The sequence below is a fragment of the Acanthochromis polyacanthus genome, chromosome 12, assembly GCF_021347895.1.
Source record: "Acanthochromis polyacanthus isolate Apoly-LR-REF ecotype Palm Island chromosome 12, KAUST_Apoly_ChrSc, whole genome shotgun sequence".
Lineage (NCBI taxonomy): Eukaryota > Metazoa > Chordata > Actinopteri > Pomacentridae > Acanthochromis > Acanthochromis polyacanthus.
Genome location: NC_067124.1, coordinates 32,273,294 through 32,291,985, shown reverse-complemented (window position 1 = coordinate 32,291,985; position 18,692 = coordinate 32,273,294). Strand labels below are relative to the sequence as shown.

At 42.6% G+C, this 18,692-nt stretch overlaps 1 protein-coding gene across 1 annotated transcript in view; it reads left to right on the top strand.

Moving 5' to 3' along the window:
• The window catches only part of znf1035 (zinc finger protein 1035), a 23,385-nt gene extending 4,693 nt beyond the window's left edge, over nt 1–18,692 (top strand). The window contains exons 2-3 of the mRNA XM_022209989.2: nt 9,378–9,434; nt 9,528–18,692. Coding sequence (XP_022065681.1) covers nt 9,569–17,998 — 8,430 coding nt within the window. The 5' untranslated portion in view covers nt 9,378–9,434; nt 9,528–9,568 and the 3' untranslated portion in view covers nt 17,999–18,692. The remainder of the gene's footprint in view (nt 1–9,377; nt 9,435–9,527) is intronic.

Below are 18,692 nucleotides of genomic sequence, written 5' to 3'. Positions count from 1 at the left end.
TAAAACTGTGCGTAAGCACAGCTGCACGCAATTTCTTGATAAATCACACACCAGCTGGAAGATTGTACAGGTGGATCCACCTCACATCCCGCCCACAACACACCCACATTTTACCATGAATGGTCAATGCAAAGTAACTCATGAATGTAGCTGTATATAAATAAGCTGCTGATCCACGGCATTTTACGCAGCGCCGGCCGGCAGTCTTTTCACTGCTGTGCGTCAGGATGAATGAATCATGTGTTGACCCATGCCACCCTGCCGCTAAATTTGTTATGACCATGTCCAATGTACAAATAATTTGTACACTGATTGAATGTACATTTTTTCGGTTCACATAGACAAATTCATTTTCACTCGGCGCCCTTACAGCAACATGAGTGCAGTCAGTTACGCCGATTACATTTGGGAAACTGGACATCGCTGCAAATTGCCGTTTAATGTTGGCCTGTTCACCCACAGTGTAAGGACACCTGATGTATTGACTGGTCATGTTTATAATGTCGTCCAAAACAGCTGGCATTATTGCGGTGAGGGATGGTTGTGATATCTCAGACCGAAAGGACATCATGTAACTGTATATCAGACCCAGATAGGATTTAGACAACAAATGTAACCGCATATATTTTTCATATAAAACACATACCTGTCGGCCACTTAACGCTGGAAGGAGCCGGTGTTGCCAGAAACCCCCGAGTCGTCAGCTCCTGTGTCCATACTGGGATGGCGTGGTTTCGGCGGGTGGGTCTGTCTAAGATGGCCCAGTTCAGCACATAGATCCAAGAGTACTGCTCTAGGGAATCTGAATCGGCTTATTAGCCAGTCATCGTCCAGGAAATCCCCGTTATCCCTAAAATCTCTCTCCATTCTTAACGTGATCTTCCAGCAATGCCAGCGCATCCATTGTGCCACATTACGCACGACTGTCACCTGCTATTTATCCGCTTGATCAGCAATTGGACTGATTGTCACAGGCCTATTCCAAATTAGTAATCAATCAGTGCCACTCACCACTCTATTATATCATTTGAAGGTGGAAGTTTGATATATGAACATAGTTCTGCAAATACAGCCGTAGGCCGAATGGCGCACTATAGGAACATCTACAACAATGAGGGTTTATGATTATCCGACTCTACAAGTCTAATATGTGATGACGATAAAGGTTTGAGATCAATCCGGCTTCAATTCACCACTTCACCCTCCGGCACTGCCATTCTCTCTGCCTCCAAAATGTGCTTAAGCAAGCATCAAAGTTGGCGCACCGGTGCGCACATTCTCACGCCAAGTTTGTTTTTAGAAATCAGAACGTACACAGCGTACGCCACTTTCTACGCAAAGGTTGTGATTTACGCCACTTTCTAGCCCTGTTTTGTGCGTACGCAAGCATCAAGAATCAAGGTTGGCGCACCGGTGCGCACATTCTCACGCCAAGTTTGTTTTTATAAATCGCAACCTTTGCATAGAAAGTGGCGTACGCCACTTTCTAGCCCTGTTTTGTGCGTACGCAAGCTTTATAAATGAGGCCCCAGGGCTCGAGACTCACTTTTTTTTTTTACGAGTTTCACGAGTTCACCTAGCTTTTTCCTTTAGGTTACGCTGCCATTTGTTGTCAGTTCCCATACCCATTGGAAATTTCTTAACACATTATGTAAATGCTTGTAATGAGTAATAAAGGTGCAGTAAAATGTTTGTACATGCAAGCTGCACTTAAGGATGATCTGGGAATTAAAGTTAGTAAAGGGTGGCTTTTCTTTGGTGGTATTATAATCATTGGGAAGTTTTCTTATCATGTTTGGTTCCTTACTCAGGGCTCCAGACTAACTTTTCCACTGGTCACACTGGTGCTGCCAACTGTCTTGGTTGGTCGCACCATCAAATGATTTGGTCAACCCACTCCACCACTTTATTTTGGTTCAGCATTGCCACAGCTATTTATCCACCATGCATGCTGATGAATAGGGGTTGTGTTGCATTTGCTTTCAGTGATACAAGACTTGATATTTGTAATAGTTTAATCTGAAAATGTTTATTTTGTCGTTAGTCCTCTTGACATCTGTCATAAACTGGGCACAGGCTAAACTCTTGCTGCTTATTGGTCGATATTACATTTTACCCTAAATGCCTCACATGCAGGCTCTGGTAGACTCAACATGGCAACTGCAGTGTCACAGCTCTGGCTGGTGTCTGACCAAAAATTTGTTGGAAAAGAGCGTTGAAACCGAGTGGATTTTATCACCCCTACTGTTTTCTATAAGCAGAGTTTTCTATAAGTGGACTACAAGCGGATCGAATTTAAAATGTCAATACCATAGTCGATGATGTTTATATTGTCAAAATTGTGATTGCTGTTAAAATTTGAGCCATCAAGATTGAATGTGTGGGCTGCTTTGTCTTCTGACTTAGTCGAGATCGCTCTGCCTGCACCATAACACTTTCTGTCACTAGGTGTGTCAGATCTCTCTTCCTCCTCCAACCTCCTCCTCCTCCACTCTACTATCTGGGTTTTTAAAAACATAATCTTAAGTGACTGTAGACGGTAACGGTGAAATTGACAATTTTACATTTGAGGCATGAAGAGACTTGGTCAAGGTGGAAGAAATAGTACGATTTCCAACCACAACAACTTATGCAGTTGCTCCCTGTGCTGACAGAAGGACCACCAGATCAGCCTCATGATCATCAATCCCTCGCACAGTATGACCATGGGACATTTTAACTAGCACACGCTCAAAAAAAGGTTACGTGACCATTTTGATTGAGGTCTGGAGCCTTCTTACTGCTTCTATTTACTGCTGCGTAGCGCTAAAATTCTGTTTGGATGTTCCCAGTCATGCTTTGGTTGGACTCTGTGTTAAATGCAATGTGTTATGTTGGCCATTTTAACATATTGCAGTAGAGAAATTTGTTGTGGTGTTGGGTGGAGCAGCATGACTGATATACATGCAGAAAATCATGTAGTTAAGGTGGAAAGTGTAACCCTAGCTGTTTGCTGAAGCTGAACAACATAATGTTCTTATACTCATTAAAAATTTATTTTTGGCTTTTGTGAGATGATTCAGAATCATAATTCTCGTGTGAAGTTGTGACTGTGCCATAACATATATAGCATGTATTTGAATCATTTTCTCATTATGTTAAGACTTAAATAGTGTATTTCCATTACAATTCCATTTTTAACTCATTGGCTGCCAGCTGTTTTCAGAGCAAAGAGCCCCCTACTGCCAGTTTTTAAGAATTTTGACAGATTTTTCAAGATCTACAGAATATCAAGTTTTAAGACTACATAAACATTGAAACTATCGAAAGAAAGGGTAGATTCTCTTCTTTCATCAGGAAAAAAAGTTTGTTTCTAGCATTTTTGGTTCTGAAGTTATCGGCAGCAGAACATAGGGTCGTTTCAGCAAAAACACCTGTTTTTGACCAAAAAACAAAGATGACGAGCTTTTTGTGCAGAGAGGCACATCAATCAGAGCAGTCACTTTGATGCCAATATTTTTTGGTTTAGTGACATCCCACACAACTGAACAGTTGTTTACTTATATGAAACAACAAAAACAACTCGGAAAAAGCATTTTGAGGTCAACTTTTTAACCTTTTGTTAGCTAAATCATTTATTTACAAACAAACAGCACAAGTCAACATTTTGGTTCAGAACAATACATCTTACAAAATATAAACAATCTATTTTTAGATGTGTGTGTGTGTATGTGTGCTCGCTCTAAACTCATGTGACTCGGCTTCGTCAGATGAGCTCAAGAGAGCGGTGGTGGCGAAACCGAAACCTAGCGCGACTTTGATCGCCAGCGGCTGTTGGCAACGGCACTTTTTGCTGTCGCCCCACCATGGTCACTGTCTTTGTCATTCTTTTGGCCCACCGCAACACTCTCATGTTCCAAAACTCCAGGATTTTCACCAACAAGCTCCGACAGACTATCCTGCAGCCCCCCCAGTCAAAAAACATGATTGACGTCTATAGACGTCATTGGCAGCGAATGTTCGGATTTTAATTGACGTCTATAGATGTCAGTGGCAGCGAATGAGTTAATATTTTCTTGTGCATGTCACCCAAATTCAAGCAAATCATACTCTAACATAACTGATGCTTTGATGAAAACCAAATTTAAATCTGTTGGGGTTGTGGCTTTGCTGATATCCCATCTCTCACTAAGGTGTGCAGTGGTGTGAAGACTGACATGGTTGGTGGGAGGTATCCATTGTAGGAGTCAGAGGAGGAAGAGAATGAAGGAGGAGGAGGCAGTGCTGGATGTGAACAATGAATGCATACAGATCTGTGTCTTTTCGTGTGCCAGCAATGTATTGCACTGACGTAGTATGCACAGTACAACAGCAGTGGCACACCTGGAGGGAATACAGTCGCTATTGTTGCCTGGTACCCCACCATTTTGTGCCTGTTGTGAGGCAGACATGAGATTTTATGTTGGCCTTCACAACCGTTTGTCTGTAAGATTAGCATGAAGTAGGACTATTCTGTTGCGATTCTCTTTGTTTCTCTTTGGCTGGTTCATTGGTGTCACATTTGTTTGGGCTCTGTCACTTATTTTTCCTGTTCGGTATGGATAAGGTAGTGGAGCTAAAAAGCAGTAGTAACTTAACGATGACACACGTATGGAGATCTTGAGACAGGCAACCAGGTGCTCTTCTTAGTTGAATGATGTGCAGATAAAGCAATTTGTCAAAAAATATGGCCTAGTATGGTTTAAAAAAATAGCATTACTAATAGTTAAAGTACTAGTTAAGGTTAAATGCCTGTTGTTTAGATGAAATGGCACTTTCAGATGATTAAGGGGCATTTCTCAGATCATTTATGTTGGCAAATTAGCAAGCACTGGCATGTGTGGTAAAACCATAGGCAGTGCTTGGAGCTTTAGCAGCTGGCTTGATTCGCAGGGACATGTCTGCTACTGGAGAGCCTGCATAGTGCTTACTTCTGCTTTTTTGCTCAAGATCGTAGCTGCACACATGTAAATCAAATGCACTCGAGTCTTTCTCATGCTTTCTGTTCTTCTACATTATGCTGGAAATCCTGAATGACTAGAGCTATTTCTGTTTCAAAGACTCAGCGGTGGAGGGTTGATTGCCTTTTAGGTTGTGGTTTTTGAAGTAACATTTTGAGTTGGACATTTTGTATTCCCTGGATGATGTCCCAGAAATACGGGTGTTTCTGGTAACACAAGAAACAATGCCGATCAGATCCCACACTGTCCTATTTCATAGGAGAGAAACTGCTGGAATAGTTTGAATGAGCAATGAGCAGCTACACCATTAAAACCACCTTCCTCATGTTGTGTAGATCCCCTTTGTGGCACAATGACTTGTTGTGCCATATATACAGAACCACTGGTTGCGTTAGTGTGTGGTATTGAGGTACTGGCAGTGGATCTGTTGGGTCCTGTGATTCGTAGGATGGAGCTTGTGTGGATCCTAATTGTTTGGCACATTGCGCAGATGCTTGATCAGATTGGAATCTGTGCATAGCAAAACTTAGTTGTGTTCTGTGAGCCCCTGAAATTGTTTGGTATCACCCCAAGACTAAGCACCGGCTACAGTCTTTACTTGCTGAGCATCTACTTATTGATGGCTACTACGATTTACAGATTTTCCCTAAATGCTTCACATGTGGCTACGTGGCTCTGCACAGAAAAGCCTTGATTCTTCACCTCGCTACTGTAGGACAAAAACTCAGATGGGGGTGTGACCAGAAACTACTGTGAAAGAAGGGAAGCATATTCAATAAATTATGATGTCCAAGTACTGCAGTTGAAGTGGTTGAACTTGCACTTTGTCTTCTTCACTGGCTCAGTTGGCATCTCCCTGTCTCTCTCCACCACCTTCCTCCTGTTGCTTTTCATTTCCTTTTTTGAAATTATCAACTATAGAAATAGCTTTATCTTTGGGACATGGGAAAAGCGCAACGGATAGTTTCACACATCAGACTGGGCTATGGCAGGTAGGAATTTACAGACTGAGTCCACGAAGAAGAAAAAGTACTACTCTGGAGTACAATAATTCACATGGTAGTTAGCCTTGCTGGCCAAGTGAACCTAATAGTTGCAAATTCTACCATTTTGGCCACAGTTTGGAGTTCTGCCACTCAGGTATATTTTCTCAGTGACCGCCATAAACTTCTGTCAGCAAGCTATAAAGGCAACAATGCAAAACACCCACAAAATGTCAACATGCTGACTTTTCAGTCCATGAGTACTCAGTTATCAATACTACACTGTTACTTGCTATTCGTTACTTATGGGTAGGACCACACCCATCTTTCAACTCTGCCTTTCATTTTCAGCTACACACCGGTTTTGTGACATGCAGCAAAAGGCCCAGACTAGAGGTATACCCAGGCCACTCCCTTAAGGATTTGGGAGTGTGCCTGATGATGTTACCTGAGCTACCAGGGTGCCCAGAGGTATCTTGTTACCTGCATTATTGAAATGTTCATTCTCAGGCTAGATTGCAATCAGGTCGTCAAGATCTGTAAACCAAGCATGCGTAGACACCTTGCATACGGATCACAATTTTAACCACTTGACAGACATATGACTTGTCTGGAGCAACAGACAGAGAAGACTATTCAATAGTTTTGTAAAGATAAAATTCACTTAAATTGTAATGATATGAAAGCATTTTTCCCTTTCCACAGACAACCAGGATTAATTTCGGCAAGAATTAGATGACTGCAAACATTGCAGCACCAGGAACAGAAGTTTTAAAATAAATTTGCGAGTGTGTTCTTGTTTTCTTTTTGTATTTGAGAAACTTGCTTGACTGAAAAAAAACTACAATTATGTGTATATTTGAAATGCCTGATAGCGACTACTACTAGTATTACAAAAAACACCAAAAACATTGTGTATATATACAGTGGGTACGGAAAGTATTCAGACCCCTTGAAATTTTTCACTCTCTGTGTCATTGCAGCCATTTGCCAAAATCGAAAAAGTTCATTTTATTTCTCATTAATGTACACTCAGCACCCCATCTTGACAGAAAAAAAAACAAACGTAGGAATTTTTGCAAATGTATTAAAAAAGAAAAACTGAAATATCACATGGTCCTAAGTATTCAGACCCTTTGCAGCGACATTCATATTAACTCACACGCTGTCCATTTCTTCTGATCCTCCTCGAGATGGTTCTGCTTCTTTATTGGAGTCCAGCTGTGTTTAATTAAGCTGATTGGACTTGATTAGGAAAGGCACACACCTGTCTATATAAGACCTTACAGCTCACAGTGCATGTCAGAGCAAATGAGAATCATGAGGTCGAAGGAACTGCCCAAGGAGCTCAGAGACAGAATTGTGGCAAGTCACAGATCTGGCCAAGGTTACAAAAGAATTTCTGCAGCACTCAAGGTTCCTAAGAGCTCAGTGGCCTCCATAATCCTCAAATGGAAGAAGTTTGTGATGACCACAACTCTTCCTAGACCTGGCCGTCCAGCCAAACTGAGCAATCATGGGAGAATAGCCTTGGTGAGAGAGGTAAAGAAGAACCCAAAGATCACTGTGGCTGAGCTCCACAGATGCAGTCGGGAGATAGGAGAAAGTTCCACAAAGTCAACTATCACTGCAGCCCTCCACCAGTTGGGACTTTACGGCAGAGTGGCCCAACGGAAGCCTCTCCTCAGTGCAAGACACATGAAAGCCCACATAGAATTTGCCAAAAAACACATGGACTCCCAGACTATGAGAAATAAGATTCTCTGGTCTGATGAGACCAAGATTGAACTTTTTGGTGTTAATTCTAAGCGATATGTGTGGAGAAAACCAGGCACTGCTCATCACCTGTCCAATACAATCCCTACAGTGAAACATGGTGGTGGGAGCATCATGTTGTGGGGGTGTTTTTCACCTGCAGGGACAGGACGACTGGTTGCAATTGAAGGAAGGATGAATGCGGCCAAGTACAGAGATGTCCTGGAGGAAAACTTCTTCCAGAGTGCTCAGGACCTCAGACTGGGCCGAAGGTTCACCTTTCAACAGGACAATGACCCTTCGCACACAGCTAAAATAACAAAGGAGTGGCTTCAGAACAACTCTGTGACCGTTCTTGACTGGCCCAGCCAGAGCCCTGATCTAAACCCAATTGAGCATCTCTGGAGAGACCTCAAAATGGCTGTCCACCAACGTTCACCATCCAACCTGACAGAACTGGAGAGGATCTGCAGGGAAGAATGGCAGAGGATCCCCAAATCCAGGTGTGAAAAACTTGTTGCATCATTCCCAAGAAGACTCATGGCTGTACTAGCTGAAAAGGGTGCTTCTACTCAATACTGAGCACAGGGTCTGAATACTTGGGACCATGTGATATTTTAGTTTTTCTTTTTCATAAATTTGCAAAAATTTCTACATTTCTGTTTTTTTCTGTCAAGATGGGGTGCTGAGTGTACATTAATGAGAAATAAAATGAACTTTTTTTGATTTTGGCAAATGGCTGCAATGACACAGAGAGTGAAAAATTTCAAGGGGTCTGAATACTTTCCGTACCCACTGTATATCTTTAAGGTACCAGTAGATACTCTCACCTTTGTCAGTGCTGGTCATATGCTAATAATATGAGGGTATGGTTTTTCGGTTAGTGTAATCAAGTGTATATTATTAAATTTCTTGTCTGAGTACACTTGGAAGAATTCCACCTGATCTGGCAAACATACAGTCCTGAAATGTTGGCAGAGGGAGAAAGGCACAGCTTCCTCAGGCTTTGTTCCTTCTACAGAGGACATAGGCTTATCCAAGGGCCTCCTACGTTGTGGATTGTAGGGCTGGCCCGAATAGTGGTTTCTGGCCTCCGAATATTCGGGCCCTATTAAAGACGAGTATCCGAATATTCATTCCACCCCCTAACGTCCGACGGAGGTGCGGCGGCGGCTTGTGCCGGAGACGACCTGAATATTCGGATCCGTTCGTCTGGTCTCCTGGATCCAAATTTTGACTTCGTTTTGTCTTCGGTTAACCTGAAGAATTCCCAAACAGCGGAGAGTTCTTTGGACCTAAAGGCTAGGTTTTGTGTTGACATACAGTGTGAATTGTGCCATGTGATATACACGAATAAGGCGTTTTCTATACAATGTCCCCTCTCTGTCACAGGTTGACTTCCGTCAAGTTGTAGACGTACCCCAAGGATGTCAGTTTTTCATTTTCAATAAATCTGGAAAACAATTCAAGCAGTATGGATTGTTAAGTGTAGATTGATAGGCAGAGGTACCTATTTTATTAATTCAAAAGTAAATTTACAACAGACCTCAATGTCAGATGACTTTCTATTTGCATTTGTAGACATGAGTTTTCTGAGGGTTGTAAAATGTTAAGAGTAATAACAATAGATTTCTTTTTTCTTTTTTTTTTTTACACACAGGTTTCCAATCAGATGTAACCCATATCATCCCGGATAGTCCTTTTGTGTCCAAAAAAGGTGAGGATTTTCTTTACCATTTTTGTATACACTTTTTTTGTGCAATAGTTTCTGTAGTTTATCTCTAGTTATTCTGTGTGTCTGTGTTTCCAGAATTGGGAACAAAAAACCAGGGTTTCCAGTTCCTGCAGAGAATGGCTCATGGGTGGGATTCATACTACCATGACCTCCCACCTCTATCATCGGATCCAAGGACATCAGAGTCAGATGGAGCTATTTCCCAGCATATTGAGAACTTCATTGGACACAATGACTTCTCTGGTATAGCGACTTCGCATGAAGCTCCTGTATCAAACTCAAACTTTACTACAAACTATAGCTCAAATCCCACTATTGCAAATTCAAGTTCAGACTGTGTTTATCAGAGATACTGCAGTGAAACGCAGTGGCAAGCTGATGGAGGACAAATGGAAAAAGATTACTTGCAAAGCTGTGGAAATGGTGACATCACAGATTTTGCCATCGATGGATTAAGTGGATCGGAATCTTTTCCTTCATCTTTTGCAGCAGATTTACAAGGGATTAAACAAGACTGCGGAATGCTTGGTACATCATTTCTTGAGAACTACTCAGATGTCAGCAGCTGCTCAGATACAGATACTAGTGAAATAAGACCTTCTTGTAAATTTATGGCAAGTCAATTATTTCCAAAACCGAAAACTGATGTTCCTCCAAAACACAGCTCATCAGAATGGTTTTTTAATCAGACTGGAACCATGACCTTTCCAACTGAGAGTCTGTGCCCTAACGTATCAGAGTCTAATGCAATTTCACCGTCAAATGGGAAGTCAGGAGAAACCATAGTTGAATGTGTACAAGAAAAGATGGAAAGTCCAGAGAAAACTGTTGAATCTTGTGCAGTACAAGATGAGTCTTCAACTACCTCATACACGGTGACAACCTCAGAAAATGAGACTGTACATAATAGAAAAGATCGTGATGGTTGTCAAGATCATAAAGAAAAGGAGAATGTGGAAAGAGATCTTACTGAGGGTAAATATTCCGACATTTCAATAAGTAGCTATGAAAACTTAACTGAAGATAAGGACCCAAATGGACCCAATCAGGAGGAGCACATCCCTTCAAGTGTTCCAAATATCACTACATCTAACAAAGACAAAGATAATTTAGATGAAGAGAAAGAGCGGGAATCGTTTAGTGTTGAGCAAGACTCCTCAATTTCCAATTCCACAAGTGGTCAAGATGAAAACATGGAAACCGACTGTCAGGATAAAGAAATTCAGACAAATACCTCTCAGTCTTGTGACTCACCAACTAAGAAGGCATCCAGTTCTAAAGATACTACTAATGAATTGGGAGAATGCACAAGTACCTTGAGGAGCAGTAGTTGTGATGCAGAATCCAGTTTGCAATTTCTTGAAAATCAGTCTGAAAGTGTAGCCCAGGACAATGTTTGTAGAAGCCATGCTGAGATGACTGATAGTCATGTGAGCAATCCCGGTGTTGCATGCCTTTCAGAACCCTTCTTGCAATCAGAAAGCCTCAGCAAAGAAATGTCTGTCTGTCTAGATAAAGAGTCAACCAGTGCAGCAGGGCAGACAACTACTGTATGTCATCCAGATCCAGATTGTAGTGTCCCAGGCGACACCAGTGATTCTATAGATACTAACGACAAAAACAAACAAGATGCAGCCAGTGATATAGAGTCCCACTTAAAGTCAGACAGCACTGATATGAATCCCCATCTTGATAAAGAATTTACAAATGCAGCCAAGAAGACAAGTGAAACTTTAACTCCAGATAAGGATGGTGGTGGTCCCACTGTCACTGGTGACGGTCTTTCTATAGACACTAGTGACAAGAACAAGCAAGATGCTGCTATTCATCCACAATACAGCTTACATCCAGACAGCTCAAACACAGAAATCTCTCCCTGTCTAGAAAAGGAAGAGGGGATCAGTACAACGTCCTCTACAGATCCACAATGCAGTAGCCATGCTGCGAATAGTGACGGCACAAAGTTGGAGGTTTCTAGTAGTTTTGAATCTTGCTTACAGCCTAGTACCTCAGAGACAGATATCAACTCTTGTTCAGAAAAGGGATGGACAATTCCAGTGGCCCAAGAACCACCAATTCTTGCAAGAGATGTTGCTGAAAATGCAAGAGGGTCATTTGAAGAGTTGGACACTGCAGAGGACCACTGGATGTCTGGCATGCTGTATGGTGAACCTTTGTCAAGAGAAGACTCTTCATGTGACACTGATGAAACTAAGCTCATCTCAAGTCAATTTAAGGAAACGACGTTTGCCAGAGCTGACACAGATTCAGAAGGACAAGGATCTCATCTTGAATCCTCTGTGGAAATGAGAAAAAAGCTGCAACCTGTTGTAACATTGAAGAACTTGGAGTCAACAAATGGAATGAGTCACTCATATCATTGCGCAGTTTGCCAACACACAACCTACAATATGGATCGTCTGATTGAACACCACCACTGCTGCCATTCAGTGCACAATTTTCAGTTTTGCAAGACTTGCAATGTCTATGTGATGAAGAATGAACAAGCTGAAAAACATTTGTGTACTGTGATCAAAAAAAGGCCCCGGTCGTCTTCTAACTCTGCCGTAAAGAAGGAAAGAAATCGCCAAGGCCGCCACAAATGCATCAAATGCAGACTGAGATTTTCCAAAATAATTCATTATATCCAGCATATGCGGACTCACACTGGTAAAACGCCATTTAGGTGTGATGCATGTGGCATATATTTTGCCCAGAGTAGCACCTTGTACAGGCATAAGAGCGTACCTGGTAGATGCAAGCCATCCAAACTTCCTGCTGCAAATTCTGATGCTGATATCACAATTAAAACACCATCACTTAAGGATGAGGTGCTGAGCGATTCATCTGCCAATATGCCAAAATGTTACGTCAAGCTTTTTGACATCTCCAAGACACATATATGGGGTGTTTGTGTCAAAAGCTCTGTTCAGAGAGCTAAAAAGCACCATTCCAACATGCACGCTGGAAAGAGTGTGACAGTTGCATCAGATGCCACCAGTGTTAGTAGTGTGAAAGATGAAGAAGTAGAGAAGAAAATAAGAGGAAAACACAAATGTCCTCTTTGTCCACGGCTTTTCAAATATTCCTACAACCGGTCTCGACATTTACGTTTCTGTGTCAAAGAGGCAATATATGGTGGCAAGCAAAAAGTTGGTGGAAAATATCAGTGTCCATTGTGCCATGCGACCTTCACTTTAACATCCAACCGATACAGACACATTAAAGTAACTTGCCTTCGCGATAATATTAATCGACTCTCTAAAGAGATCACACAATCAAGGCAAATGGCTGACCGACAAAAAACAAAGGAGCATGAGCAGAAAACACTGTCAAAGGAACCTGTGGAGAAGACACAATCAAAAGAGCCTGTACAGAAAACACAGTCAAAGGAGAATGAACAGAAAAAAATGGCCCCTCCACCTCTGAAAACTTTTAAATTTATGCCACGTTACAAATGCAATCTCTGTCCGGCAATTTTTCGTCATGCTTCTGGAAAGTACAGACATATGAAGAAACATGAGGTGTTTAAACTTACTGGGAAAATGTTCAAGTATAGGAATTCAGCTCTCTCCGTCATGCCAATGCAAGAAAGTTCAAGCAGCACAAAGACGGAAGAGAGCAAGGATGACCTGAAAGCACCTGAGGAAAATGGTGCCCCTTGCCGGAGCTGTCATTTCTGTGGAAAATCTTTCAGCGACGCACAGACACTGAAGAAACATGAACGTGGTCACCGTGGTGCAAGACCATACCGCTGTCTGGAATGTAAAAGGGGATTCAAGAAACATGCCCATCTGCTTGGCCATAAAGTTGTTCACCAGAGGAGGATACAGTGCACTGTCTGCAAAAAGATTCTTTCAAACATTGGAGAACTGATCCAGCACAGAAGCACACATCTTAAAAGGGGAATGCTTAAATGCCCAGATTGTCCCATGCAGTTCCCACATCCTGCATATCTCCTTAGACATGTGAAGACTCACAAAAATAGGGAAAACGAGGCACCTCCTCAGCTTGAAAATAAAGAACCTTTAAAGCCACAGCAGTCCTTGGAATCTGTGGAAATGGAGGAAAGACCAGAGCAGCTGCAGTGTTCCTTATGTAAAGAAGTCTTTCTTGATGACCATCTACTGCGAAGACACTGCCTTACACACATATCTGGGCCCTCTTCAAACCAGTGTCCATTCTGCAAACGTAATTTAAGTAGTCGTCGTTCTCTGCTGCGCCACATGGTCAGACATACTGGAGGCAAACCTTTTTTGTGCACCAACTGTGGAAAACGGTTTCACCAAGACATATTCCTTAAACTTCACAGTGAGAAGTGTTTGTCTCATCAGACTCATGTCACAGTGGAGTCCAACAACCAGACAAAGAATCGCTACCATTGCTCCTACTGTCCACGGACATTTAGTAAAAAAGACCGTATGAAAAATCATCACCGTGCCCACACGGCTAACTCCTTGCATTTGTGCACAATGTGTGGACAGTACTTTGGAATTAATGCAATAGCGAGGCATCGAAACGACTGTGAGAACACTAAGAAATCTGACTCCAGCTTACCACCCGCTAAAAAAGATGTCAGTAACAGCACTTCACAGACAAGCAAGATGGCCCATAGAAAGCCTTTGAATTCTAATGCAACCGATATGTTTAAGCTTCAATGCCCTGAATGTCCACAGAAGTTCAGGTACCCATCATTACTCTCGAGACATCTTGTTTCACATACGGGCGTGCAACCCTATGCATGTATGCACTGTGGAGACAGATTTGCAAGTCACTCAATGCGTGTGCAGCATGAAGCTGTCTGTGATGATGTACACAAAGAGGGGTCACCAGATGTCCCAAGTGACACTGAAACAAAACAGGAAAGCATGCCCACTCGTAGAGAGACAGCGCAAAAGTCCAAAGCAGATGATGAGGAGTTCAAGTGCAAATTCTGCACCAAATCTTTTATGAAATTGCGATCCCTGAGAGCTCACATTTTGACGCACAATGAAGTGAAGCCATATCGCTGTAAAGCCTGTGACAGCTGCTTTTCAAGGTACGATCACCTGAAAGTGCATCAGGCTCGCTGCAGAGGTAAAAAAACGCGTCTGGAAGTTCGCATTCCCAAAATCAGTTTAGACGATGTTGGCAAAGGTTGGCAGAATAGGTTTGGCAGCCAGCCCGCTCAAAAAGAGGAGACATTTGAGTGTGAAGTCTGTTCAAGAAGCTTCTCAGCTAAGTCTAAACTTTCTAGGCATTTCTCCATGTTCCATGCTCCAAAGTTATTCAAGTGCACCCGCTGTGGCTCATCGTTTTCTCATGAAAGATCTCTGAAAAAGCACAAGAAGAGCTACAAGTGCAAAAAGCCCTCAGATGAAATAGATGCTTCTCAGCTGCCAAAAACTGATCCACCAGCAGAAAATTTTCCAAAACCGCTTGAAAGGATGAAAAATAGAATTATACAGAGGGTCCAGCCTTTTTTTCACAAAAAGTTGAAGTATGTTTGCAGTTATTGTCCCCGCGCTTTTGCAAACAGCTGGCAATTAAACGTGCATGTCCGCCTACACACAGGAGAAAAGCCATATTCCTGTGATTACTGTGGTATGAGATTCATTAGGAAGGATTATGTGAAGCGTCATTATCCAAAATGCCTCAAGAAACAACGACGAAGCACAGTTCTCTGTGACAGATGTGGAGGATTTTTCTCTCAGGACAAGCTTGAAAATCACAAAAAAGGCTGCACCTCACCACCAAGTTCATCGCCGCCAACAGAAAGCAAACGTTCAACTTCTGATAGCACACCAAAAGGCTTTTCTTGTGCATACTGCGGTTCCCGTTTTTTGCTGTTTTCACAGCTTCAAGAACATTTTTTGAATGCACACAAAGTGGAAACAATGGCTCCCCCAGTGTCAGCTGCCCCCCTACAACAACTCCTGGCTAATATTCCAAATATCAAAGAAGAACCTTCAGATAAGAGTTGCGATGAAGAGCGCAGTGTTGGTGCTAATGTAATCTGCAATCTAGGTGCAGCTTTTCAGAGTGAACCCTCTAAAACATTTTTCTGCCAAGACTGCAATATGTCTTTTCTAAATAAAGCTGGACTAGCTGGTCATCTGCGCACACATGCAGTGGGTCGCCCCCATAACTGTAAATTATGCAATAGGGGTTTCTGGAATAAAACTCTTCTCCGGAATCACTACAGAAAATGTAGGAACGGATGTTTTACAAACCAAGAGTTGGAAGGCCGTCTGACAGGAGAGATTGATTTTGCGCTGAATGAATCTGTTCTTGTTTTTAAGGAAGGCTCGAATACAACAGGCACTGGGGTTTTACAGACCAACTTCTCCTGCAAAGATGAGGCAGAAGACGATTACTCTCAAAGCTCTGAAGAAAATCAGGAGCAAAGCAGCTCAAGCAAAGAGAAGAAAACTGTGCAGTATCAGTGCTCAGAATGTGATAAGAGCTTCACAGATGGCTTAATGCTCATTAGTCACCTTGAGGACCACGGAAGAGAGGAGCAACAGAAAAAGCGCAACACATGCAGCAAGTGTGGCCGAGTGTGCTCTAATCAAGCAAGTCTTGAAAAACACATGAGGGTACATGGAAGTGGTCCAGCTTTCCCTTGTCCAAGCTGCTCTGCGAAGTTTGACACCATATCCGAAATGGAAAGTCACAAAAGCTGTCACGACCCAAGTAGGCCTTATGTTTGCCGACTGTGTAATCTGCGGTTTTTGACGAGACCAGCTTTATGCAGCCATTACCGGGACGAACATGAAGATGATGTGTTCAGTTGCAAATTCTGCAGCAAATCCTATCCGATCAAAAAATCATTGTCAAGACACTATAAAAAATGGCATCACAAAGAGCAAAGGGATGCCGCGCTGGAGAAGAGCAGCAGTGAACAACACTCCAGTAGTCAAGCTGGTGAAAGCGATGAGGACGAAAACAACGGCAGTGAGGACAGCGACTCGGACTCTGCGCCCTACTTCCCATGCCACGTGTGCGGCAAGACGTTCTCAACGTCAGAGAGTCTCGAAGATCATCAGCTGTGTCATGTGGGTGTAAAGCCACACGAATGTGCAGAATGTGGCAAATGTTTTGTCCAGGCGTCCCAGCTGCAGCAACATCAGCGAATGCACAACTCTGAATTCCAGTGTCAAATGTGCGGCAGGGGTTTTGTCTCTCTGTTCGCACTGCGGAAACACAAGCATTCTCACGGCAGGAATCGCCCATACCGGTGCCCCAAGTGTCACCTCAGTTTCACGGCACCCACACAGCTCACAGAACACATGTCGGCCCACCGAGAGGAGAACTTCCCATGCGATATATGCAACCGTGTGTTTCAATCCAAGAGTGGTCGGGCTGAGCATCGGAAATGCCACTCCACTTCAGGTCTTCCACCTTCAGTGTCAAGGGGAGAACATGAAAAGTCAGCTGCAGCCTCTGAAAGCTCATTTGTATTCACCTCAGAACTTAAATATCGCTGCGGCGTGTGTAATGTGCGTTTCAGAGACCCGGAAGAGCTCTCGGAGCATGGCTGCATGGAAGCAAAAGAGCGACCATACTCTTGCACAGACTGCAATCAGCATTTCCTTCATGCGTCTCACCTGAAAAAGCACAGGAACACCCATCAGCCATCATGGTCGAATCGCGAATATCCATGTAACCTGTGCAACAGCAGTTTTTCCTCCTCTCAGCACTTCCTCAGCCATCTTAGGAGCCATGGTGGTACTGCAGCAGGTGATGGAGGATCCTTGCTCAGTTTCATATGTCCAGTGTGCCATCGCTGTTTTGCCTCTGCCACCGAACTGATTATTCATTTTCCCACCCACCCTGATGGTGCATTAGATCATGACAAAATAGCATCTCCTTCTGGAAGTCAGCTTAAACAGCAGCATCATCAGATAGCACCTTCTGAATATGAGTGCACACAATGTGGTCTGTGCTTTTTGGGGGCTGAAGCTTACAATCAGCACCATTGTTCCCATCAGCAGCAGGCAATATTAGAGACCAAATACTTAAACCCCTCAGCGAAGACATCGAGTTCTGCTTATTATCGTGCAACAGGAGAGGAGGAGGAGGTTGATGTTATGGGAGAGGATTTCTTCTATTGCCCTATTTGCTCAATGCAGTTCTCCTCCAAAAGTGGCTTGCTGGAGCATCAGAATGAGGAACATTTGAATGGGAAGCCATTCTCATGTGACATTTGTGGGAAAACATTTGCCAAGAAGCGGTACCTCTACAAGCACCAGCGCAGGCACAGTGAAAAAGCTGCAAATGCAGCTCAGTTGACCGAGAACACGATCAGATGTCCTCAGTGCATCCAACGCTTCAGTACAGCACTAGAACTATCTTTGCATATGAGAGTGCACGCTGAGAAACAAGTTGGAGAATACCGCTGTGACATGTGCTACAAATCCTTCAGCCAGTGGTCTTTTCTTAAGCAGCACCAAGAAAGTCATGTTGGTGAGGTTGTTTATGAATGCACAGAATGTGACAAAGCCTTTGCTTTTCCTCACTTACTGGAGGAACATCAACAGACTCATGCTGGGTCCTCTCAGTAATAGCTCTTACATACCTTACACCTTATCTTCCCTTTGGATAGCTGTAACTAAAATATCTTGAAACTCCTTTCATGCCTTACATCCGACTGTGTACCTCCACTTCTGTTAAAATTTACATCCACTTTGTATTTTTTTTTTTTTTGCCGTCGCTGCTTATTTAGAAAGCGCTTGGCTTGTGTCACTATGACAGAGCACCTTCAGAATTTTTATTGACTGTATATGTATTTAGTTGAAATTTTGGGATTTGTATACAAGAAATTAGCCATTTAGTTTCTTGACAGTGTTTGTAAATCTGTGACAAAAGCGGTTTGTTACTGTTTCAATACAGATTGAGCATCGCAGGATACTGACATGATTTGGATAAAGACTGATCAGTTAAGATCATTTTGATGTTTGACATATATTTTGAGATAGGGTTTAGGCAGTTTTGTTGACAGTATGTAAAGTACAGTGGTCATTTTAATCATTGCTATTTTCTATGATATGGCTGTTCTTGTATTATGTATAATTTTAAAATTTTCAGTTTATTTTCTTCCTGTGTTTGCTAAGGGTTGCATTTTTTTTTGATAAAGAACAGTACCTTGTACAGACATTGAGAAGATGAATATTCTTTTGGCAACCTGAAGATGTTACTTTTCTTAAGAAATTTGAGTTGATGCATTCAAATGAGAAGTAAAGTCAACTATAAAATCTA